Below are 26,475 nucleotides of genomic sequence, written 5' to 3' on the forward strand. Positions count from 1 at the left end.
TCTTTCAGAACTGAGTCTCTTTCCTGATAGTTTTCATGAAATGATTTAGTCAGAGTTCTGAAGATGGGTCTGTAGAAAGTGACCACTTTGATGTTTCTGACTATTGGCTAATTACCAGATTAGCAAACGGTGTTAAATATTGTTTTCCCTGTCTTGTAGTGCATTAAAGTAATATAGAATTACAATACATAATAAGCAGGAGGCTAACACTTTTTATCTTGGTACTGTATTCTATTCAGAGTGCCTTGTAATTTTTATATATATTTTAATATCCTGCATATGCCTTTGTATATTAAAAAGTCTCAGTAGTTAAGATATTCAGATAATTCCATGCCTGTGATGTTTTTCATTTTGACAGGTATGGGATTTATCCCCTGACAGCATTTAGCTTAAATCAGCAGCCTCCATCCCGTCCGCGTGCCATATCACCTGAGGCTGTGGCTCCTGTTGCGGCTGAGAGTCCTGAGGCAACTGATGTTGAAACTCGCAAGGTCATCAATATGATGTGTAATATTAAACCAAATGAAAATGGACATGGCTTGTTTGTAAGTATTTGAAAGTTTTTACATTTTTTACTAATATGGTATGGAAAGGCAAAAGATGACACAGATAGCTAAGGAATGGCAAGTGAACCCCTAGTGTTTTGAGTGAAATACTAATTAATGTACTGTATAAAGTAGACTCATATATCGTAAAAATGATCCTCACAGTAAATATAAAAGAATAAGTAGGTATTTATTGAAACTTTAAGACAGAGGTAATGTATCTTTTTGAAGTGTAGAGTAAGAAAAATATTAAAGTTCAACCCTTGTTGCATGTGCATTTTTCTTGATGGTCATACATGTTGTTTACTTTGGTATGAGTTTGTTGATAATTTTTGTTTTAATTTTCAAAGGTTTAAGTCCCTGCATGTAAAGCATAAATATTTTAAAAGGTTCAGGAAGTAATGTCCTAATACCGAAGCAGCTCCTAAGTATTGACTACCGCATATGTGACCCATGTTTCTTAAGCTTCCAGAATTTGTGTGATATAAGATGATTTGGTTGAAAGCATACATGTTAGAATGTAGAGTAGTCTCAATTTATTTTCATTTATTTTTTAAGTTTTGCATTGTTGCTTGATAATGATTGTTTTGCACTGTGTTACTCCATTACCACTTCCTTATTTTTTTGTGAAGTTCTAACTGAAGCTACAATAATATATGAAGTTAAGGAGCAAAACTGTCAAGCACATTTCTTAGGGGGTTGTAAGGAATGTTGGTGGTTTGCTTATATTTTTCAAATTTTTTTTCATTTTTTCATATGCTTATAAATTTGTGAATTTTTTGTTGGTGAGGGTGGTCATCTTTTAGGCTTGTGTTGAAGAAGAAATTGGAAATCATTAGGAGAACTTTTGATTTTTAAAAATCTGTGAAGCTAACTCCTGAGATAATTTTAGGAATCTCAGAAAGTAAAGGCCTGAAAGTAAAAAGAAAGGCAGGAACAATTAACCATTGATTTTGGGAACAGCTGACCTTGACAGAAAATGAGGAAGGTGCCTCGTGAATTCTATGTACAAATTATAATGAATATAAATGAAACGTTATGGTTTTATATTTTCTCAAACATAGTTCAAGTTACAAGTGCATGCTGCAGTGCAGTAATGGGATAGGCTTAGATATTGAAAAACAAAATTTATTTTACCATCAAACTATTCAATTCTGGATGACTGAACCATTTAAAGCTGAAAAGCAAATTAATAGTTGAAGAGAGAGAAAGTGTAAATGCTTTAAATTTTCAGTTTCCAAAGTTTATCTTGCAGTCAAGTAATTTAGTTCTTAGCATTACTAGAAGTGTTACTTAAGAGATGAAAGATTACAACATAAATATTTTTCCAGTTAGTTTATCCTGAAACTGACAAGACTTTTAAGTAGTAGATGAAAAGATGTCACATATTTTCTAGTATTAATTTTAATTTTTTGTTAGATTTGTAGTAGTGGGATGAAGATGTCTTTTTTTTTTTTTTTAGTATCTGAGCATGAATTTAGATTTTTTTGATATGTCATTTGTAGCTCTTAATATAAATTTATAACATTCCTTTGGTTAATTTATATCAGAATACATTAAGCCTAAATTTTGAAGTTTAATTCATTGTTGCATAATCAAAATTCAAATATTTAACAGTTATTGGACACTTCTGTAAATATTTTTGTATATTTTTAATTTAAAGATTCAAACCCCTATTAATGAAAATGGGAGGTTGCTGCTTTGGTGTTATTTATGTATGTTACTATCATTGGGTGGGTTTTGTTTATAAAAACTTTCACACAACTTCATTCACCTTATTGGTACTTTTGCAAAGTGATTTTTATTAAAAGTGTCATTAAAGGTTAATATATGAAAATAATATTGATATAGGCTTTCATTATTATACAGTAATTACTGTATTTCCTGGTGTCAAAGACAATCTGACCATGAAAACACACACCAATTTTGACTAGCAAAAGAACAAAAAAAAAAAAAAAATATACAAAGACAAAACCAGGGTTGTATCACTCATAAATTGACAGCTATGTTTTAGTTGGTGTATGTCTTGATACATTCAACTACTGTGGCTTCAATTGAAGCATATTGATCATTGTAGTTTTACAGCTTATTTATTGTGAAAATACTTTGTTTTATGGGTTTTCAAGTTGACATACCGTCGAATATAAAAACTTGATCATATTATAAAGTAACATGTTTGGTATAAACTTCCTAGTTGTGCTTTGTCAGATATTTTCTTGGCCAACATGTCTCATTGCGTGCAAATGGGTAAGGCTACATCTGGTGTATTATTTTAAGATAAGATTTTTATAGTATTGGATGTAGGCTTTTGCAGCAGTTGTTATTAATCACAGACAAATGATAAACTAGACACCACAATGGGAAATATTAGAAATTTTCCTTACCTTTTTAAGTGGTGTAAAAACACCACACAGATGTGATATCCAAAATAGAACAAAATGAAAATAGAATTATAATTAAAATCTACAGTGTACAGATATTACAAATTATCAACATGTTTGAATCTTCAAAACCTGAAAATATTTTGTACATTATCATTAAATTATGTAAAAATACCATACAAACATGTTTGATTGCAGTAGTCATGCTATAAAAAGATTTACTGGAAAACCCATTTTAACATATCTTGGTTTCACTTTTCTCAGTTGATAATGTTCCCTCAAGCCAGGGTTGTTTGTGGAGATTGAAAATATTGGTAATATTGATATACAACATTTAATTCAGTTAGTATGAAAATGAATGCTTATAACTACATATAGTTTTGGTTGTTTGTTTTTCATAATACTGCTATTCATTTGCTGTTGTAGCTATATTTGATTCCTAAACTTCATTCAGAGGTCATTACAGGACTTCTAATTACTGTTAAGCAAAGATAACCTTCCTGTGGGGTTAGGATAGACTTTTGAAAACTTGACCTTTGGCATTGAGGATGCACATTAAATTTCCAAGACTGATTTCAGGAGAATACAAACCAGAACTGTTTATTTAGAAGTTGGTTCCTACAAGAATATAAACCATCTTTTATATGGATATACCTTTGGTAACTTCTTGTTTGATCATTGAAATGTGGTAACAAGGTAGTTAAAGGTAGCAGCCAGGTGAATGCCCACTTACCTGTTGGTAATCAGGTTGCTTTTTTACAGCCATCAAGTCTACACATCTTGATTTTGAAGCTTTGTCTGAACAACAATTTTTTTGTATTCTTTTATTACTTTTGTTTTGTGCGTTGTTGGTCTTGACAACGTTTTTTTTTAACAGATTTGTTAAAGATTACTTGACCATCAACATGGTTCATATAAATTACTAACTTGCTTTTGCAACAAGAGTTGGGTTTGTATTTTAGAGAAACATTATCAGTTATGGGAGGGTTCATACCTTCCTCTTCTTCAGCTTCTGGTATAAATTGTTGGGACTTTCCAGAGGAGTTCATGGGTTCTTTTTTGCCCTCCTGCTCTTTGTGACATGGAGTAGATTAGTAAATGGTGTAGTCGGTGGGGTATGAGGCTGAACTCCAGTAAAACGAAAACACCATTGATTAGTAGATCTCATACTGATTTTCCACCCCATCCTCCCCTGTAGGTGGATGGGACTTTGCTAAATGAGTCAGAGGCTTTAACTATACTTGGTGTAACTTTTGACACACATCTTACTTTTGAAAAACATCTAAGAAAAGTGTCAGCAAATGCTGCACAGAAGTTAGGTATTGTACATAAGGCTTCATGTATTTATAAGAGTGCAACCTGTTTCAGGTCATTTGTCCTTTCTCTACTAGAATACTGTTCTCTGGTGTGGGTGTCTGCCTCTGCCAAGGATTTATCTTTTAGACAGAATGGTTCATGGTGGTAGGTTTCTGCTTCCTAACACGAGCAGCTATGACTTGGACCATCAAAGGATGGTTGCTTGTTTGTCAATTTTTGTAAGTTATATTTAACAGAGATCTTTCACATTCACAATTGATCCCTAATCCTCTTTTCTTGCTGAGAGCAACTCATTTGCTGAACAGCAGCACTAATATGTAGTAAATATGCCTTGCTGTCAAACCATTGGGCTGTGGAACAGTCTCCTTGAGGATATTGTGCAGTTGGAACCCCAAAAGTTCAACCAAAGATGCAGTGCATTTCTACCCAAAAGCAGTTCTTATATTTTATAATTAGTTTACATATTTATCTACTTATTTATTAATCTGTTAATTTTTTATCTTTTCTAATAAGTGATCTCTTTCTGTATTTCCTATTACCTTCTGCTACTTCTTTCAGATGAACACCATATTCTTTGGAAGCTTGAATTTCAAGTCAGTGGCCCCTGTGGGCTCATTCCATATGAATAGGGTTCATCGTCGGCTTAATAACAATAATAACAAATTTCCTTTCTGGGTCTTTGGACTGCTGAAAAGGGGCTCTCACTGGAGTCTTCTTAGGGTTAGCTTTTGGGATTATCCTGGAACATGCTCTTCTCCTGCAGAAGAAATGCCCTTCTTTGACCCCTTCTCGTGATTGAAACTTCGGGAGAAGCTGGAGGGAAGTTATGCAAGTTCTTGACTGACATCAGAGGGACTCCCAGGAAGGTCAGTCTGGTATCCTCCTTGAACATCAGGCTGGCTAGGACCATGTCATGTGTCCTAATTGCTGATGTTCCCCATTGTCTTGGGAGATGCCGAAATGCTGACAGAAGTCGTTTGTGAAGATGTGTTGGTGCAATAGCTCTTGCATGTGCCCTTTCCCTTCTCCTCTGTCTTCCATCCCTGGTTGCAACAGGTGCTGGGGATGTTCAGAAAGTGGGGAGCTACCTTGGCTCTTATCTGTCTTCCAGTCTTCCAGAGTACAGATTATGGTGCATATACATGGTGTATTCCACTCTGGTTGACAGACCTGCACAGAACTAGTGATTCTGTTCTAGAGTTTCTGGGATTTTTTGAATTTTCCAATATTGCTATAGGGCAAATCAGGGATTCTCCTTGATTTTGAAGTGTGTTGTACTAGGTCAACATTCCTTCTTGAAGGGGGTCCTAGTTTTGGCTCAGACCCACAGTTACTTGGGCTATCATCCCCTGAGCATCCAGTGCTGCAACGGGATTCTTCCTTATTCCATTTCGTTCTATTAGTCAGCCTTGGCCTTCCAGGATAAAGGAGGCTGGAAGTCCCCAAGATTTTCCAGTGTTTATTTGCCTTCAACACCTATCTCATTCCTTTGGGGAACCATTACTGGGAGAATTAGTTACTCCAGCTATGATCCTCATAGTGTCTCATGCCATAAGTGGTAATGGGCATCATTCACAGTGATTTTAAGTGGGACTTACTTTGTGACTGTTTGATATCATGAGAGGAATGTTTTAATCCCGGTATTGTGCCGTTGAGTTTGCGCTGGCTTGTTACTGACTTAGTACATACAACTGATAGCCTGGTCCTTGGCTGCTTTCCCTGAGCTTGGACCAAGATGGGATGGTGCCTGGCTTTTCTGAGGGACTTTCTCCCTTTAGGATCGAGCATTGGTTGGTGGATGGCTGTTACTGCTGAGACCATTTACCCTCTTTTGATGAACCACAGACTGCTTAACCTGTCATCGTATGCAACACTACCAGGTATATGGAATACAAGACATCCTTTTTGGGACCATGAGTTCTTGGGGACACCATGGATTTTTCTCAGTGTTACGGGGCATCCATTCCATATCTTCTTCAAGCACAGGACCACAACTTAGGGTTCAGCACCATAGGTCTCAGGAAACCTTTTGTAGTTGTTTTCTTGTTGTTTGTTCCCAGCTGTGGCTGTTTAACAACTCCTTTGGCTACTCCTGTCTTATTGGGAACTGTCTTGATCTGTGTGGTCTTTGTTATAGGGAATTTTGGTTCTAGAGGCCAAAGAAGTGCATGCCCTTTTCTGCCTTTCTTCCTCGTCATCTCTGCTCCTCTTTCTCTTTCCCCTCACCTTCTACTTTACCATCTCCATCTCTGGACTGTTAGACATGAAGGAAGACCTGAAAGACAGCTCTCTGCAGGAAGGCTAGATAGTCTTCATTCAGACTTTTTCCTCTTTCAAGATGACTATATTGTAGTTACTTCAGCCATTAGTTGAGCAGCAGGCTGTGGGTGAGTGGTGGATGTGGTTTGCCGACTAGTTTGTGATAGATTACCCAGTTGCCTGATCAATCTTTCCAGTGAATGTTTCACCTGGCCATCAGTAACTAGGGAAGATGTCCATTAGTTGGAGTGGATGGGTTTAAAATCTGCTCTCTTTGATCCCTCCTGAGTGTGAGTCTGCTTGTGCCTTCTTAACTGTTCTGTTGTGTAAGGGATCCAGTAGATGATTGAGTGAAGTGACTGACAGGTTCATGAGCTTGCTCTGAACAAACACCCTGGGCAAGACACTTATCCCTGGTCATCTGCTCAGTTTCTCAATATGTCTGGTGATGCAAATGGATTAATTCACAGGTTTGCATGTGATTGGATCCCCCATGTGCTATTCACACACGTACCTGCCTTGCCATTTGGAAGAGAATAACTGACTCTGACACATTCCATCCTTATTCTTCTCTTGGACATGAAGAGAAGGATCTGCACTTCCTGGACTTTTGACCATGCTAGTTCTTTACAACTAGCCAAGTATGTTCCAGGATGTGCTTGGCCACTGGCCTGTGCTTTGATTGGCACAGATCCATTTCATTGCTTTCACAGCCCAGGATAAGCCAACCCAGACATCACTTGGTGCTGCTTTGCATCATTTGTGCACGTATTGGACTATATGTAAATGTACAGCACAACCCATGCTCAGTCAGCTCTGTGCACTGTACACATCCTGCACCCTACTTAAATAGGGACTGTGTGCATGGCCAAACCCAGGCTCACCACAATTCATTGTTGTTGCGTGCATGGCTTGTGGTCAATTCGGCCCATGCACCACTTCACACAGGACGAGTATTGTATATTCTTGCTCACAGAGATGAGACAACGGACACATAGGTCAGATAACGGAATAAACCTAGCCGGTTAGAGACCTGTTAGGAGATGAGGGCCATGTATGGAATCCATGCATATTGAGGTAGAGATGCTTGCATAAGATCGTTTAGCTCCTTTGTAAGCATAATGATCTAGGTTGAGGTGACAAAAGCACCATTGCTGAACTTAATTTCATCGAATGAGGTTTGCCCCAGAGGCTAGACATGTTTCAATTAACATGTTATCTGCCTGCTAGATGGGTCTTGAAACAAGTTAATAGTCTGATCTGTATGTTAGAAGGCTCCCTGACATCCAAGCTTTGTAGGAAGTGCATTCCCTGCATTGTAAATATCACCTCTATGTTGACTCATCACTTTAGGGGCTGATTAACAACCTCTCCATGTAGTGACTCCAACAGGAGATTACTTCCTTCTTTTCTGGGGAGACAGGAGCCATGGCTTTAGTTTCCTTGGCATTCCTCCTCTCCGTCTGCCATTTAGCATTCTGTCCATTGTGGCAGTGATGGGGCAGAGTCCTGGGTATTGTTTGTCCTTCAGGATGGTCATAGACTACCTTTCAAGGACCACTGTCCTCCCTTCTGTCTTTTAGGCCTACCTTCCTGGATTGCCCAAAGCTCTGGCCCTGTTTACAAAGGTGTGGACATTGCTGCAGAAGAGTGCATGTGGTTGGAAGCCAGTCATCAAGATCTCTCTGTTGAATGTGTTTGTTAGTTAAACTTGTCATGATGGATGTAACACAATCTCTGTTGGACTATATCGCAAAGGACATCATCATGTTTGTCGACCTGAAAGATATGTATTTCCAAATAGCCATCCATCAGGGCCCTGGAAATATCTCCAATTCGTTTGTGAAGGGGACATGTACCAGTTCATAGTTATGGTTTGGGCTAGTAATGGTCCTATAGGTGTTTGCACAAGTGTTCACCCTAGTGTGAGCTTGAGCCCATTTCAGTATGTGCTATTTGTTGTACCTTTGCATTTGCTCCATGACAGAAACTGCCTCCTTGCATTTTGTTATAATCTTGAGATCACAATAAACTAGGAGAAAGCAGATCTTGTGTTCATAGACATGGTAGTGTAGTGTTTCCATTGGACCATTATGTTAGGAAGTTCAGGGAGAATACATCAGAGTTCCTGTCTATGGAGTAACAAGCAGGTTGGCATTGGCAGGTCATTGTCAGTCACCAGTCATCCTTGCAGAAGTTCATTCTGTATGGGTTTCTCCATTAGCTCTCATTTTAGTGGCACCTAAAGCAGCACTAGTTGGCTGTCAGCAATCCTCCTTTCCATCTTGTGACCTTCAGCCAGGAAGATAGGAACAGTCTAGTCAGGTGTTTGGGTAACAGGAATCTCCTTGCTGGAATTCGCTTGAACTCTGCACCTCTGGAGGTGCATCTGTTCTCAGATGCATTAAAGGAGAGGTTGGCACATATCTTGACGATTAATGTTATGGCAAACGAGCTTAGTCACCAGCGGCAGGTCATAGGGACAGAATGGTCTGTAGATCCTTGTGAGGCAGAGATGCTGTGTGAACTTTTGGGAACACCGATGATTGACCTGTTTGTTGCATGGCTTAAACAGGATACTCCCAGTGTTCTACTCTGTTGTTCCAGACATGTGAGCTGCTCTGGAGGATGCCTTGGGACAATCTGGCATCAACTCCTTCCCACAATTCAGCCACATTTGCCAAATGATCAACAGTGTTGATCACCCTGGGTTTCAGGTTAATCTTGCTGGCTCCTTATTGGTTACCTGCCATTGGTACGTTGATCTGCTGGTTTTTCTGGTTGAGGGCTCCATCAACCTTTGCAGCCTTATGCCAGGTTATATAGGAGTTTACAGGAATTATTCTATCCTCTACTCACTATCATGACTGGGAATATGACATCTCCAAATGGAGATTGAATTTGCCCATCTGAGAGCAAATCTTAATATGAAAGGCGATAATTTATATTCTTGTTGGAACAGATACCAAAACTTTTAAGAACCTTGTATCATAGTCCCATCTCAACCATCCATGCATAGTCTCTGAAGCAAAATTAAAGACATGCTAGTGTACTTATGGTGAATTGACAGTCCAGTTACCAAGATTCAGTGACCATTTTGAGCTCATGTTTTTATCAGTGAAAAATACACATGATCTTAAAATGAAAAGGCATCAGTTTTATATGCAAGAATTATTTTCCTGGCTGATTACTTCTAGAAGATGACTTCACAGTTGCTTGACAATTAATTGGGATATCATCTGGAATATTTAAGCATGGATGGCTCCATAATTGCATAATTTATAACAATCTATTCAAGTTTACTGTATTTGAAGGGTTTAAGATTAGGTGTGTAACAATAAACATTGAAAAAGGGATATTTGTAAAATGTTGCAAATGGGTCCTAATAATGAGTTCAATGTGTTTATGCTTGTTAATTCACCTTTGCAGTGGCTTACTCCATCCAGCAACTTCAAAATTTTTTTACATTTGCAAGTCTTGGTTTTCCTTTATAAAACCTAAATCAGATTTTTTAATTAATAAAGAAGAGCAATTACAAGGATTTGGACAAATGGTATATTCAGTAAATTTTATTTTCAGATGACGATATCTCTTCGATTAGAGGATAAAATGAATCGTCAATTGTCTTGTGTAGTGGAAGATGGTGAAGGTGCTGCTTCTCTCACAGATGAACTTGTTAGATACGGGTTCATTAGCCAGGTAATGTTTTGTAATTTTAATATGTTGACAGTCATTAAATATGTACCCCTCTGGTTTGTTCTGTAGTGTTGATGGGTGAATGGTATTTATGAATATACTTCAGGATAATTTTTAATTATTATACTTGTATGTTCTGTTTACTCATCCATTATGTTTGTTATAATTTATTAAATAAGATCTAGTATATTTATCAAGAATAAACCTTTTGGGCTTGCCCCATTAGAGTTAAGCATGTTAACTCAGTGGCCTGGTTAACTTATACAGTATATTTATAATACCAAAGCAGTGTGTAAGGAAGGTATCTTTTTGGTTACTGTATATAGGGTTTCTTGGCTTAAATCAAGAGTATGAATTAGGAACAGGTTATTTCATGGAGAAATTATAAGTTTTTATATAATTTTTTAATAGGATTTCCTATAGCTTTATTATAAGAACATTGACAAAAATCATGATACTTTATCGATGTTTGAAGTTCAAACAGTGTAGTGTACACACCATGCCTTATTTCATAAATGGACTCTCTTAAGACAGAAAATCACCAGCCTTTTGGGCAAATCAGAACTGTGATACAGTGGTCTTTTGTCAAGGTATCTAGTTTGTGAAGAGAGTGTGTTATTATTTCTAGGTTTAAAGTGATTTTTTTGCAGTGTGTCCATTTTAAAATAAAAAGAATAATTAATTTTTATGTACTAAAACCTTCGTGATGTGCAAACTGCTTGTCTTTCGAGGTTTTCACCTTATTGTACTGTTGAAATAACCCCCCTCCCATTGTCATTTTGCACAGTACCAGAAAGCCTTGTGTCCTTTATTGTAAATCTGTAGAACATTTTTGGACCGTAAAGTTCCATGTTTTTAGATAAAATTTTATTTGTTTCAGGTAATTCTAGCTTCAAAAACACACACTTTGTATAAGTGTAACTTAATTATAGGAAGTATCTTTGCCAGTATTTATGACTCCAGGATCATCTCAGGTGTTCAGTTTAATAGTATTTTCATTGGGGAGGGTTTTCCACATAACCAATGCTCTCGAACTTTGCGGTGTTGTAATCTCTGTGCCATGACTTTCAACAGTTTTGGGTTTCGATTTCATTTGGTTTTAGGGCTCACCAAGTATATTTTTCTTTGTTTTACCCATTTGGTTTTGTGTGTTGTAGTTCTGGTTGTTTCTTAATAGGATTATGTGAAAAATTATAAATGAAAAATTAAAAACAAAATTTATTGAAGGTTTGTGAAAATATTCTTTGGGTTATATCTGCAGGTGATAAGCTTTTGGTGGTTGTCAATGAAGATTTTAAGATTTTATACCATAGCAACCTTGCCAAACCAAAGTTAACCTAGAGGGAGTCACCATATTAATGTTTACAACCAGTTTCATCAGGCTTGCTCAGATTATTTTATTAACAGAACAGGTAAAGATGGAAGAAATTATGCACTTATGAAGTTTGGTATTATAATTACAATTGTAGATGTTACCTCAACTAATAATGTTAGAACTCTGCAACCAAATTAAGTTTCACTGTGTGGGATGTCTGTGTTTAAAATGGCTAACATTAGTGATTAAGGGCCGCACTGACCGCCGAATTCAAGGAATTATCGAATTTTAGTTATTAACAGTTTTCAACTGTTTTATGTCTAAATAAATATATCCTGAAGTGATAATGCAAAAAAAATTTTTTAGATTGGTTTATTGACAATTTTGTTCACCGCTTGTATGACACTGTGAACACAAATTGTAAAAAAGATGTGTACAAAAGTCTGTATGAATAATTCAGGATAGGATCAAGTAAGTTATACACTGTTTTGGACTGTTATATGCATAAATAAACATATCTTGAAAAGTTATTTCTAAAAAAAAATGTTTAGATTGGTTCATGGAAATTTTGTTCATTGCTTGTATGGCATTGTGAACGAGAAATTGTAAAAAACGTAAGTTTGTATGAATAATCCTGGATAGGATCAAGTTTGAGTTATTCACTGTTTTGGACTGTTTTATGTGTTAATAAACATATCATGAAACTTTATTGCTAAAAAAATGTTTAGGTTGGTTCATAGACAATTTTGTTTATCACTTGTATGGCTCTGTGAACGACAGATTGTGAAAAAGAAAGCATGTAAAAGTGTTAAAAAATTTATTCAAAAATAGTCCCCCACTAATATCCCCTTTTCTCTAGTGGAAGCATCATAGAGAAAATTGGTTATAATGATACACGGATAACTTGATCAAGATTTCCAGATTGTTTCAACTTTCTTGAACATCCAAAAATATTTTTCTTTTACTGTTCCCTGAAAACTTACTTTTTCTTCAAAAGTAAAAGTTAGATTTCCAAGAAGACTGAAACAAGACGTGTTTATTCAGTATTAGTTGTAGAATAAGTTGTAAAAATTTGAAGCAAATCTCTTCAATCCTAAGAAAGAAACAGTCACTTACTTTATAATGGGGCCTTATGGCATCGGTGCTCTCCATAAATGCAAAATTTAGGTAATGTAAATCAAGAGAGAGCACAGTTCTATTCATTTGATTGTATTGTAAATTTAAGGGCACATTTCTTATATAACGAAGTAGTTTAATGCAAAAATCAGCTTTCTAACTCAGAGTTTCATAGTTACTACAATATAAGTAATAATTTTTTCTTTTGCTGTTTTCTCAAACTTTTTTCAAAAATAAATTCTAGTTTCTTCAAGAAGACTGAACCAAATTCAATGAAACTGTTACAGAGTGTAGTATACTGTAATTCATTTTTGAGTGAAAGATTTTATTCTGATTAATATTTTTGAAAAGTGACGATATGATTTTTTCAAATGAAAAAAAAAAAAATAATGAACTTAAGAGGTCAAATTTCTAAATTTCCCCATGAGAGAATTTTCATTATTAGTTGTAGAATAAGTAGTAAAAATTTGAAGCAAATCCCTTTAATCATAAGGTAGCAACAAGCACTTACTGTATAATGGGGCCTTATGGGGTCAGCACTCCTCTTAAATGACAGTTGCTTAGGTAGAAGACTGCAATCTCTGATGCCACTTTCTGGCTTGTTTTCAAGTGCATATAAACTTCTTTTTACTAAATGTATTTAATTTTGTTCCATTACATAATTTAGTTTTTTTCTCTTCTTTTTCTTCTGTACTTTTTTCATGTATGGATATTCTATTTTGTGGAAGCTTACAAGGGATAGTTGTTGCCTTTCAGCTAGTTCCATAAGAATTTATTTGAATTGTACAAATTATGGAGGGTACTTTTCAACTGTTATAGTATTCCTTCACATCACTTGCTGCTCAGGGAGTTTGGGTTGATTGTTAACTTCTTAGTGCTGTATTCTGCTCTAAATTTCACGTTTTCCACCTAGCTGTCGAACTTGTTGCAACTTGTCTTTCAGCTTTCACACATCATTTAAGAACAAATTCTTCATGCCAACCCTCTGAGATTTTCAAAAATTTTACCAATTGCTCCAGTTAAACTACAGTATTGGATAGTAATAGTGTTACCTGTATGTCTGCTGTTAGAATATTTCTGTGGATATTTGGTGAATATGAACTGCTTATGGTGAGATGGGGGTTTAAGGGACAGGCTAAATATATATTAAATACACCCCCTGACCGGGCAAACTTTAAGGTTGGCAAGTTTAAGAAAAAAACATCAGTAGAAAGAGGAAGATATGCAAATGCACATAGTGTAAGAAAAAACTGCTAAAATTTTTCCATACCTTCCACGGGACATTGAAAGTGACTATTTACAACCCTGTGTGGTGCCTCTTTTACAAAACACTCATGAAAATATGCTAATTTTACCAAGATGTACACGTTTTTTCTAATTTATTTTATTTTATTTTGTAAAAATTATAACTACAGCTCATGCAGTATCCTAACAGATGAGAACTAAAATCAGTAACAAATTCTGAGTATATCTGTGGTAAAATATTTATGAGATTACTGAGATGGGGAGATGCAGTAATTTTTTGTGAGGTATACATGTTTTTTCTAATATTTTTTGCACTTTTCTTTGCAAAATTACAATTATAGCTGACATACTATCTTAAAAGATAAGAACTAAAACCGATAGCAATCTCTGGGTATATTTATGAGCAAATAAATAAAAAGGCGTCATGGGATAGAGAAGTGCAAGTCTCAAGGCAGACTGACCCCCCCTCTGTTCTGTGCTGAGCTACTGCAGTTGCCGTAAGTCATTTATCGAACATTGAAGTGATGTGAACATCTTCCCGCTAAATTTATTCAAATCATATGGCGTGTAATGTTAATACTCGTGAGTTAGCCCGTCCATTACTCAGAACCTGTTATAGATACTCATATGATGATGCCTGTCCATTAAGGGTTAATATTGCCATTTAGAGACATTTTTATAGGCAACCAGCCTCCACTCTTTCCAATTAGAGCCAATTTTCTAAATAAAATGGTTAATATGAGGATCAGATTTCCTCCAGAGCTAGGACTGCCTCCTCCTTGGACTACCTGTAAAGTCAGTACTTGTGTGCATTCATATTATTTGTCAAAAAGACATGCATACACTCCTGAACATTATGAAACACACATGAGAACATGTAAGATGCAAAAATCCACACCATGATATGTATACTGGTGATCCCAAATCTCAAACAGGCATGGGATGTGCTGCCATTTCACCCTATAAAACAAATCAATACTCTACCAAGCAATGTTGTTCTTTTCACAGCAGAACTTAGTGCAATAAATTCCACATTAGCTGTTTTTAAAAACATGCCACCTTGGAAATTTGTTATTTTCAGTGACTCAAGAAGTGCCGTTGAAGCCCTTCATAATAATATTATTTTCCAAAAATTATATGATACAGAAAAATAAGTTTACATATTACAAATTATTTAAGCTAGTGGTAATGTTGAAATATTTTGGATCCTTGCACATGTTGGCACAAAGAGAAATGAGGATTCTGGTAAGGCAGCCAAAACTACAGATCAAATTAATATTTTCCAGTCAGTGATTGCTTAACGTCTCCAAAACCCATAATGATTATTAAATAGCAGTTTATGGAAAGAATGAACTTGATAGCAACAAACTGAATCAGATCAAAACCATGATTGGAATATGGCATTTTTCAAACCAAAAAGAAAGCCACAGTGAAGTCATTTCATCTCCTCTTTGTATTTGTTAAACTTGATTGACCCACTAGCGCTTAATGACCAGTCCACATGAACCAGCCCCTGTATGCAAAGAATCCAGATCAGTACTAACAGATACGCACATCTTATGTGAGTGGCCACACTTCAACCAACAGTGACTGACAAGTTTTGGAAATAAATCACAAAAGGGAATTTTGTCAGAATCTCATTGTTTTCAGTTTATCCTATTATCAAAGTTTAAAGAATTGCAAGTTGCCAGATAAAATCTTAATTCTGTTATTGAAGACAGACCCTTTTGGCCGCCCTATAAGAGGTAAATATTTTGCCTCAGTTATCTGGTTAAAATAATAATAATGATGGCAAAAACAGTTAATTTAATTCTAAAGCCATGCCTTGATTACCATCCTATAATGGGTATAATGGGTACCATAGACTTTGCCAAGTTTTGTTTTTCAGCACTCTTACCCTGAAATGTTAACAAAGCATAGTTTTTCACCTGAACAAACACTTTGGACTTGCTATATGAGATGCCATAATTTTATTAATGTACAGTAATTTGAAATTTTTGATGATAATATATTGCATTTTCTTAGAGAGAAAGTGTAGGAAACATTGTTAATATTATTCTATTTTTTGTATTCTTACAGATGGACAAAGATGAAATAACGAGTTTAATAGAAGACCATTTAACACGTGTTCGTAATGGACTTAATGTAACCGGATTAAATGGAGGTATTGGGGCAACTACGCAGGGTCCAGATGCAATTGCCAAAATGCATCCCCCACCCATCACTACAGCCAGCAGATAACACCGTGAATAATCTACTTCTGCTGCCAGACTCAGCCCACTGCACTTCATGAAGGGCTCATTTTAGTGCATTTACCATAGGAGACTGTCTAGGACACATTTCTGGGTGTTGTTCTAACTTAAACAGCACTCACTAATTGTTGATGTACGGCAAGGTCTAGAAGAAGCATTTTGGAGGTACTTAGGTGCATTTCAGTCAGCATATACTGGCAAGATATTTTTTTGTTTGTTTTGTCACAATTTTATTTTTGGTTAATTGCTAGTGGCCTCCATAATTATTGTGATATGACCTTTTTAAGCCCTTCATAAGGTGTTATGATGATTAAGGTGCTTCCCTGCGCCCTTTTCCTTCTCTAAGCTTAAACCAAATAGAAAAGAAATTGGTGATGAGAGTATATTTGTGTAAATGTATATACTGCTTTTGGGAGGGGTTTGACTTTTGAAAAATGAAGGTGGTGATGATTATGAAGAGTGAATGGATCTTTTGATATCTTTTTGTCATGAGTAGTATGTTGCTGATGGTGATGATAAATAATGTTCATAGTAATAATCTCCCGTTGCAGTGAGTTTATTGATTTGAATGGTGAGCGTGAGTCGTTGCTGTCATTGTGTTTCTCCTGGGAGACTTGGCGGCACAATTGTATCGAGTAACCTCATGTATTTTTTTGTATATGGTGGATAGTGAATATTTTTATTGAAGGACATATCGCAATTCAGAATAATAATCAGACTTTACAGTAAGGAATGAAGTGCTTGGCCATCACATTATATGTAAGATGTTTCCTTGGCTGGTATTTCTCAGGTGCTGAAAACAGATGATGGATCTGGTGTTGATACTTTTACATGACTGTACAGATATTAGAGTCCCATGCATGGATGTTCTTTTGAGTAAAATGGTGATCACCCTATCCTTTTATCCTCTTTATAATCATTACCATTAATTTATTCATTCATCATTTGTGTTTTGTCTACTTACAAATTTTACTGTTTTAATTTTTTGCAGTCAATTTTTATATATTTGTACTTTATTTTAAAAATTATATTTGTAGCCTTTGGTTCTGCTCTGGGAAATTTGGTATAGGCTAAGTACAGAGTTGATGAGCCTTCAACAGTATTTTTTCTTAAAATGGCTGCTACTTTGGCCTTGTAGATTACTTTTGAAAATTATAATACATCCAAAATGAAAGAACCAGGGTGTCAGGCTTTTTAACTTGTGACCCTCAGTTTCTGCAGACTGCTGTGCCCAGTAAAAGGCTACAAAACACCATGAACATTGATATGTGGATGCAATATAATTATGAATCATACAATGTAATGGGAATCTTTTGTTGTATATGAAAGAAAAAAAAATTTTCATTTTCTCATCAAAATTAAAGGCAGTGGCATAGCAAGAAGTGTTTTTTTCTTTGTTAGTCAGTTGAGTTCGGTTTTCTTCATTTCCAGAAAATTTTTACATTTTTTCTACTAAATCTTCCTTTATAGCTAATTTCCCTTTACTGCCTTTCTATTTCTCCGCATAGTTTTGTCATGCAGCAAATGGGCTCAGTTATATAATTACAAAGAATAGTTCACAGAAGGTATATTTTCACAGGCTTGGTTATTGACTCTTTTAATGGAAAGAGCACTCTGTGTGAACTTCAAAAGTTCTCAGTTCCTACTATGGCATTATTTTTTAATTAAGCAATCCACACAATTGCAAGTCTCCTTTAAATGCATAGGGATTTTAATAGCTTATCCTCGAATGTGGCATATCTTTGTAATGTAGTGTGGATTTGGATCAGATGTTAATGTTTGTTTTGTTCTAAATGAAATATTTTGAAACATTTTTTCCCATTCAGTGGCATAAGATTAATTGTTGATAAATGTCAACAGGTTTGTCACAGTACACATCCATGTATTTAATTACTTCTTATTTGAAATTACATTGATTAGACTATATTACTGTATGTCCACATAATGGTCATTGTACTTGTGTATTATCTAAGGTATGGTCATTTATTATTTTCATGGAATAAAGACAATTAGGATTTTCAAATGCAGCTAATTCTTACCATCTTCATGGCCAGTTTTTCAAAGTTTGAGTGGTGCTGAAGTAATTTCAGTTGGAATTGATAGCTAGTATTTGATGTGGCAGTTACTCATTAGTGATTTGATTGAGCTCACTCTTTTGGTTACTGTTGTTTTGAGGATGTTCATTTGACTCTGAAGGAAGTTCAGAATATTTCTAAGAGTAGATATGTTGCCAATTCCAAGACAGTGATATTTTGAGACATTCTCATCTGATAGGTGCTATTTTTTTCCTTAAATAATGGAAGATGATTTAAATAATAGTTCATTAGTCTTCTTGTGTTTCTGAAAAATTTCCTGTATTGAGCATTTGTTGAACTTATTCATGAAAATGTTTTCAGGAAAAAATTGATTGCTTTGGGGGCTGTTTGCATTCAGCCATGCCTGTATTTCCATACATCTCTTATAATAGTCCAGTATTTTGAAATTCACTTTATACAGGGAATTATGGACTAAATATTTTAAAATTATGATCATTGTTATATAAGAATCAAGTGTGCCCTGGGTTTGGTATCTGCTTGAAATTTGTATCAGTATTTTCAGTGTTAATTTAGAATCATTATACTTTTTGCAGTTATCATAAGTTACATGCACCTTGTAGAAAAAGAAAAAATTATTGTATATATTGTCTCAGTTTATAACAGTTTGTCTCCTTTTAAACTGTAACGAATGGGGATTTGTATTACATGACCAGCTATTGAAGTTTATATTAACACAACATGTTACTTCAGCCTTTTCATTTGTATAATCTTTTTTGTTTGTAGAGAAAGGTGCATCTTTGTTATGTTTATTAGGGCCAGATTTTATTTTATTTAATGGTTGGCTATGGTGTTCATATACACCTGGGATACCAGTGAGTTTTAGTTTTAAAAAATCATTTGTTCAGAGCTCTATCAGTAGATGATTTATATAATAGATCCATGAAATTTATTCTTTCTACCTTTATCCAACTCCAATATTGTAAGTTGAGATGTTTTCAATTAAGAGTGCATTACCATACAACCATAGTCCAATTAACATAATCCAGGTCCTTTGACTGTTGTCTTCTGTTAAAGATGTTTAAGTATTGTTTTATATAATACTTAAAAAAATTATATGTAGTTTTCTCTCCCTTCTGTAATGAGTAACTGTTATATAGTTTATTTCAGAATTTAAACTCTCAGTTTTGAAGTACCACCACCTGCAACCAATTGCTACACGTCAAGAAGATTTTAGACCCCAGAGGTAATATTCAACCTTTTGATACTCAAAATTTTTATGGGGTGTAGTTTATTACTATATACAGTAAAGTATGTCCCAAAAATTTGAATGGAATCAAAATTTCTTTATCTTATTTGACATGCTTTCCATAAACAATTGAGCTAAGGTGCCCAAGTTATTTTTATATTTCAAATATTCAGATTTTACTTTTATTTACCCAGTTTTGTAGTAAAAAATTAAAATTCAAGAATATGTAAATAATTTCTATTACTTTTTGGCTTATGTTTTTTGGTATTAGCTTAAATGCAAAGCCAAGCTGCTGCATTTTTATTAACAAATGGTTTTTACAATTTTTTTATTCATATTTTTTCAAAAAATGTAGTCTGAAAAATTCATGCAGCAACTTGATAAGGTGAAAAGGATTGCTTGAAAAATCTGAGAGTTAAGCAAACTTCTGTCATGCTTATTATCATTTATTTAAGACCAAGTAACATGCACTTTTTATATTTTCTTATTATCATATTGGTGAAACAATAAAGTAAACTTAATTTTTTAGGAAGTGGGGGTAATTTCTAAGTAAGTCCATGTTAAGTCCAAATTACCACTACTTTATTTAATAACTGGTCTTTCATTTTTCATAGAATTTCCTTCAGTCTGCTAGGCAGGGATTATATGCACCAAGGAAATATCACCCTTGTGAAACATAGGAGCCTTTATGGAGGGCTTTGTTATGGGAGAATGTTATTAACAGCCAGATTCCATCTTCTTATGTGTCACTATATCTGCTCGTGGACATTTTAAATGTAATGGAACCCAGAAGTCCTGTAGACACTACTGGGTGTCCATTATTATCTCTATCTTTAATGCATTATAGGTTATCAGTCAATAGTATTTTTTTAACCAAGAAATACGCTTCTACTCCTGTTACTCCATAGTACTTGTGGGTAAGTTTTAGAGCAAAGGGCATAAACTTAGTTTGTACTTTTGTGGTATTGACAATTTTATTATAAGCAGTCACACCACTTGGAGCCTTCAGTCATTAAGTCATCTGTCTAGTCTAGTGTGGCTTGATCCCTTGACTTCCCATCCCCCACCCCCCTTTAAGAGGTCAATGTCTTACCAGCATTCTTAGTTTGTCATTTAAGAAGAAAGGGTAATGTTACAAGACAAAAAGGTATTGATGTACATCGCATCACAGTTCTAAATAGAAAACACTTAAATTCTTGTGCAAGTGCAACACCAAGAAGCAAACCATAGGGGTGGCCAGATGTAAAAATTTCAGATATTTAATAATTTTTAACTGAAGTAATAGTTGCAAAATTAGGCTGCGCTTGTGATTTTAGTTAAGTTTTTTCCATTTACATGTATTTAAGACTATGTATATTTGATTTGGAAAATGTGTATGAAAAATCAGGTACTCTATTAGGAAGGATTTGTAAATGGAAAATAAAAGGTACGTTGAAGTTTCCTTTCTGTGGTTTGTTTATACGATGTTCAGATGTACAAAGATGATACAAGTTTTTACATGAGAAACTGTGATGAACTGTATTGGTGATGTAAAGTGGTAGTTGGTCACGAGGCACAAAGTTGTTTTCATCCAATGAGAGGGTGATTTATAATTTGTAAGGCTTTGCTTTATATAAGGGTCCAAAATAATAGTTTTCTCCTTGTATTCAATTATTTATTTTAATGTTTATGATGCTTGACTTTTTGTATTGTGATATTTTTTGTTTATTGGTCACTTCACTTTCCTTAAATATTGAGACTGTTCATAAGGTTTAAGTCACAAGAGCAGTAAAAGTTCAATTTACAGCAATTAGCTTGAGTGCCATAAGCTTTATGGATAAACAAGTTTGGGTTTTTATGAAATACATTCAGGAATGTATTTTAATGAGTTGACTGACTAATTGTTCCAAACTTTTATCTTAAATTAAGCAGCAGTGAATTTGAAATTAAGCATCATTTACATTTTTTCAGGAGTGACTTACAAAGAAATTGTATGGAGTTTTATTATGAAATATTTTTTAGTTCACTTATGAGAAAAAATTGTTTTACTATGGAACTGGGCCTCAGGAAGCTATGTAAGCACATCCCGTAAGCATGAATATTTCCCGTTTGTAGTGGGGGTGAAACTCAAGGGGGTTCTTGGATATGCCCTTCTCTACCATTTATGCTTGCCAGCTGGTCCTTCTGCTGTGGACCATGTCAGTTTATAATGGTTTCTTTCTTTTAGATGAAATTTAATTTTTTATTATTTACAGGATATAGCAAAAGTTACTCATTGAAAAAGTTTTTCCAGTATTTTTAATCTTACATCAGTCACAGTTTTGTTGAAAAAATGTATAAATTTCTTGAAAAAGTGGTAACAGATATTGTAATGCGCAAAAAAAGTAATGTATTTTCAGCAAAGTTTTTCTTGACAGTTAGGATATATTGGTACATACAAATGTCAGAGTGCTCAAATTTAATATAGACTTTTATTGATACTTATTGACAAAGTAGTGTTTACTTACAAAATATCAGGCACAGTATATTTGGTTCATGGACTGGTAGCTTTTTTTTATAGTTGCACATCTATAATATAAAATGCATTTTATATTGTTTAGTATTCCATTGGGAAGCTGTTTAAAACTGCATTCAGCATTTTTTAAGAGTGAAAATCTCTTTATGTGATGTGATGTAACTATTTATTCAGTTAATGTAAATGTTCCAAGCCTGCATTGATGAAAAATAATTGAATTACTATGTGAAATATTTCCATCATCTCATTTGGCTTTTGTACTTCCTTCCCTTGCAAAGCAGGAGAAGTTTGTATCACCAAAAGAAAGAAGAAAATGGAGTAAAGCAGTTCTTGGGACATATAGCATAATTAATGGCTATCTTTTGCTTTATCCCTGTACTGTATATCATAGTCTGGCCAATCAGTTTAAGGGATTATCTTTTTAGGTTTGTAAATAAATTTAAGTTGCAACCAGTATGGTGCATATATATTATTATGAACTAGGCATTTGCCTTAATTTTTGCTCAATGTTCTATATATTTCCCAATCATGGTAAGATGGTGTTACCCAATGAGGGTTAGTGTAGGAGGAAGGCTTGTTCCATGTTCACGCAGCAGTAGCAACAGCAGCAACAGGTGCTGTTTGCTATTTGCCAACCATGACCACACCTGGGCTGTTCCCTTAGCTTTTCTGTGAAAAGCTTTATATAGTTTACATTGCAGTCTTTAATAATATTTATGTTATTCAGAGTATCAGACAGGCCTGTTTTTGGTATCTCAAGAGACTTGTCTTTGGATCACGGTTTAGAATATTACTTTCTTTTATTCTTAACCAAAAGTGTGAAGGTTTGTGTATACAGTATTTCTGCAACATTGGCTTATAATTTTCAAAATACTAAGATTCCTTTTAAAAAAAACATGATCTAATTAACAACTAAGTCGTGACCCAACATCTTCAGTCTAGATAGCCTACATCTGCTGGTGTCTCAGCAAGCCTGTTATCCTGTTCTATAAAACACCCAAGAGATTCTAAGGTGTTACAGCACACCTGAGGTACTTCGGTGACATATCCATAGCAGGTGTGATCACTGCAATGAAAGCCTCTTGAAACAGGCAAAAGTGAAGACTAACATTAAAGCCTGGAACTGTCTTGATCACATTATGTTCCCTGCGTGTAAACACTGCTCTCAAAATTAAATTAGTAATAAGAATAATAGTTTTAATATCCTTGTACAGAAATGTGTTATCAAAAATCAATTCAGATACAAACCACTGATTTACTAAATGCATTTTGTTGGTGGTCTTAGTTGGGACCATTTTTCTTGAATATAATACTTCTGGTTACTGTCATGTATGATATTAAAAAATGGGCTTTTTATCTCTTTCACTTGTTTGCAATACCACTGTTTAACTACTTGAGGCCCCCAGACTTCTAGCACTGTGCCCTAAACTTGGCCTTAAGTAGCTGCTGTAGGCTACAAATAATGGGCCTTTTTATATACAGTACCTCATACCAGGCCTTTTTATGTACCTCATACCCACTCCATGTTTCCCTCATTACCAGGCCTTTTTATATACCTCACACCCACTCCATGTTTCCCTCATTACTCTATCCAGACTGATCTTCAGCTAAGTTTTTGACTGTCCATAAAACATGAGGTTAAGGTTGGACAGCATGTCTCCACATCCACAGCATTGGTAGTCAATATGGATGAGTGAGGTGAAAGTATAATGCTCAGCTCTGTGTATAGTGCTGGGTCCAGTCTTGACAGACTGATGGCTCTCAAGGCACTACGACCTTAGCATATATCTTTGTATACCATAGGACAGCCTGAAAGAAAGGGGTTCACCCATCCTTCGAGAGTACTGTATCGTCGTGGTAGGCAGGGGAAAATACCTGGACTAATTTTAATAACATTAGTGAATACTTGTCTCTGCAGAAATAGGAAAATTACTATTGATATTTGTTTCTATAGAAATAGGAAAATTGAACTTTACATAGGAGTACAGTAAACCCCGTATTCACGTTCTCACAATTCGCGGGATTTTCTGTGGAACATATCAATAAATTATTCGCGAAAAATTTGGCAATTCGTGGACTTTTCCGTCGAGAAATATTCACTAATTAGTGCATTTTGATGTTATTTTCATGACTAAATAAATTTTTTTATAAAAAAATTACTAATTTTTACTTAATATAATGATTAACCCTCTGGTGATCTGATGACGCTAAACCGCATCAATAAATCTTTTGCCATAAGTGCTCTAATGATGCTATTTCTGCATCATCCGTAAGTTATTTTCCGGGGAAATTCACAAAAAAAAAAAAAAAGTCATCTGAAGAACACGAGGACTACGCCATTGCGTGGGCAGATCTTGGACCTACAAGAAAACGTAAATGGGAAACCAATAGGTATCACGAATGTAAAAACAGCAATGTTTCTTTTTAGTAAGAATTTACTTTTTTTACATATTTCTGTCTTTCCACAACATTTCCATCTCTCAGCTTCAAATTGCTCAATTTTTTCTGGGAACACTTATTGCTTTTACGTGGGCTATTTACAGTATAGAAAATTGATTCAGCTTTCCATTGCAATTTTCACTTTTTTCTTAGCGTTATTCATTACCAAGTAATTACGAAAAATGTAAGCGTAAATATGAGGAGAACCCAGTCAAGCCGTGTAGTTCTGCCTAGGGTTTACGAGTGCATGAATAATTTTTTGTACGCCTGTTTGTGCATCTGTAAATAAATTCAATGTGCATCATTCGAACGGCCATTCTTTGCACTTTATCGTGCAGAACAGCAAAATGTAAAAATATCAGTGTTTCTATATAAATTTCTAGCGAACAATTGACTTTACGGGAAAAAACACTTACGTCTTAGAGCTTCAATTGCTCAATTATTTACTGGGAACACCTATTGATTTTAGGTAATATATATATAGGAAATTTATTCAACTTTCCATCACAGTTTTCACTTTTTTTCTAGAATTATTTATTACCAAGTAATTACAAAAAATGTCAACGTATATATATATATATATATATATATATATGCGTTAACCGCCGTAGTTTGGCTGGAATTTATGCATGCATAGATCATTTTTTGTATGCCTGTTTGTGCTCTGTAAATAACTTCAGTGTTCATGTATTATATATCATTCGAATGGCCATTCTTTGTACTTTATCGTACTGAACAGCAAAATGTGAAAATATCGTGTCTATATAATAATCTTTGCCGTATATTTTCTTAGAAAAAAAAAAGATTGTCCGTAATCTAACGACAATTGCTCAGTTTTATTCTAACAATACATATATCTTTCTTTTGTGCATTTTATAGGAAATTTATTCAGCTTTCTAATGTCACCTTTATTTTTTTCTATCTTTATTCCTTGCTTAGATACGATACGAAACGTCAACGTAAGTAGGCTCGAAAATCTGAAAATTGCACTACGTAAGAAATTAGCAATTTTTAATCAGTAACAGCTAATTAGCAAACACATTTATAGCAAAATGATTGCTTCCACGTGAAAGTTCAAACATTTCCACACAATTTGCATGTAAAATAAACTCCCCAAATCTAATTATTATATTTTTCATGATTTCAAGAAAATTTCTATGATTTTCCTTAAAAATTTCACGTTCATCATGTCTTTTTCATTTTTTCTAAGTCTTGCAAAGATTTTCTGATTGCTTTAAGAAGAAATTCAATCATTTGCCAACATCATAAAACAAACCAGAAGTGTATATCAGTTATAGTTTAGATGTATCGATTTTTACAAAGAAACTTCTGCGTGAGCCTCACTTTTCCCTCCACGGCGTAAGTCGCGTACCGGGTAGTGCTATAGGAACCCCTGTAAGCGTGAGAGGGTTAATAAGATTAAATAATAATAATAATTATGCTGTAAGATTAAATAGTATATAACTCAAAGTAAGAGAGAAACTGGTTTTCTACCCTCCATTCAGGAAACCCCGGACCTCATTAAAGCGTAGATGCTCAGAACTGATACTTTTGAAATATTATTTTAAAATTATATTAGCGTACTATTGAAATTATATTAAAATATGTGTTTCAGGATGATAGTATAACCATTTTTAGAGGGTACATTTTATGGTGAAATAATGATTTACAATACTATTTTCAAATATTAATATTCAAGTTTAATAAGATTAACCCTTTAACGCCAAGCCCTGTTTACAAAAACGTCTCCCGTATGCCGCGCGTTCGTGAGTTAGCGCTAAGCGGAAAAAGTTTTTTTCAAAAATCACAGCACGCTTAGTTTTTAAGATTAAGAGTTCATTTTTGGCTCATTTTTTTGTCATTGCCTGAAGTTTAGTATGCAACCATCAGAAATGAAAAAAAATATCATATATAAATATTGGAATATATGACAGCAAAAAAAAAAAAAAGTATATAATTGTATACAAATCGAGCTGTAAGCAAAACGGTTAAAGCTAATGAGTTAATTTTTTTTAGTTGTATTGTACACTAAATTGCGATGATTTTGGTATATAACAAATTTTAAAACGATCAAATAAACACAGAGAAAATATTATCACAAGATGATGCATGAATTAAACGCTGGACGTAAAAA

General features: G+C 34.7%; 1 protein-coding gene across 1 annotated transcript in view; it reads left to right on the forward strand.

Moving 5' to 3' along the window:
• Positions 1–23,091, forward strand: part of Madm (MLF1-adaptor molecule) — a 260,480-nt gene extending 237,389 nt beyond the window's left edge. The window contains exons 10-12 of the mRNA XM_067114228.1: positions 359–545; positions 10,082–10,201; positions 15,954–23,091. Of these exons, the coding sequence (XP_066970329.1) occupies positions 359–545; positions 10,082–10,201; positions 15,954–16,115 (469 nt within the window). The 3' untranslated portion in view covers positions 16,116–23,091. The remainder of the gene's footprint in view (positions 1–358; positions 546–10,081; positions 10,202–15,953) is intronic.
• Positions 23,092–26,475: the final 3,384 nt, after the last annotated feature.

This window comes from Macrobrachium rosenbergii, chromosome 13 (genome assembly GCF_040412425.1).
Source record: "Macrobrachium rosenbergii isolate ZJJX-2024 chromosome 13, ASM4041242v1, whole genome shotgun sequence".
Lineage (NCBI taxonomy): Eukaryota > Metazoa > Arthropoda > Malacostraca > Decapoda > Palaemonidae > Macrobrachium > Macrobrachium rosenbergii.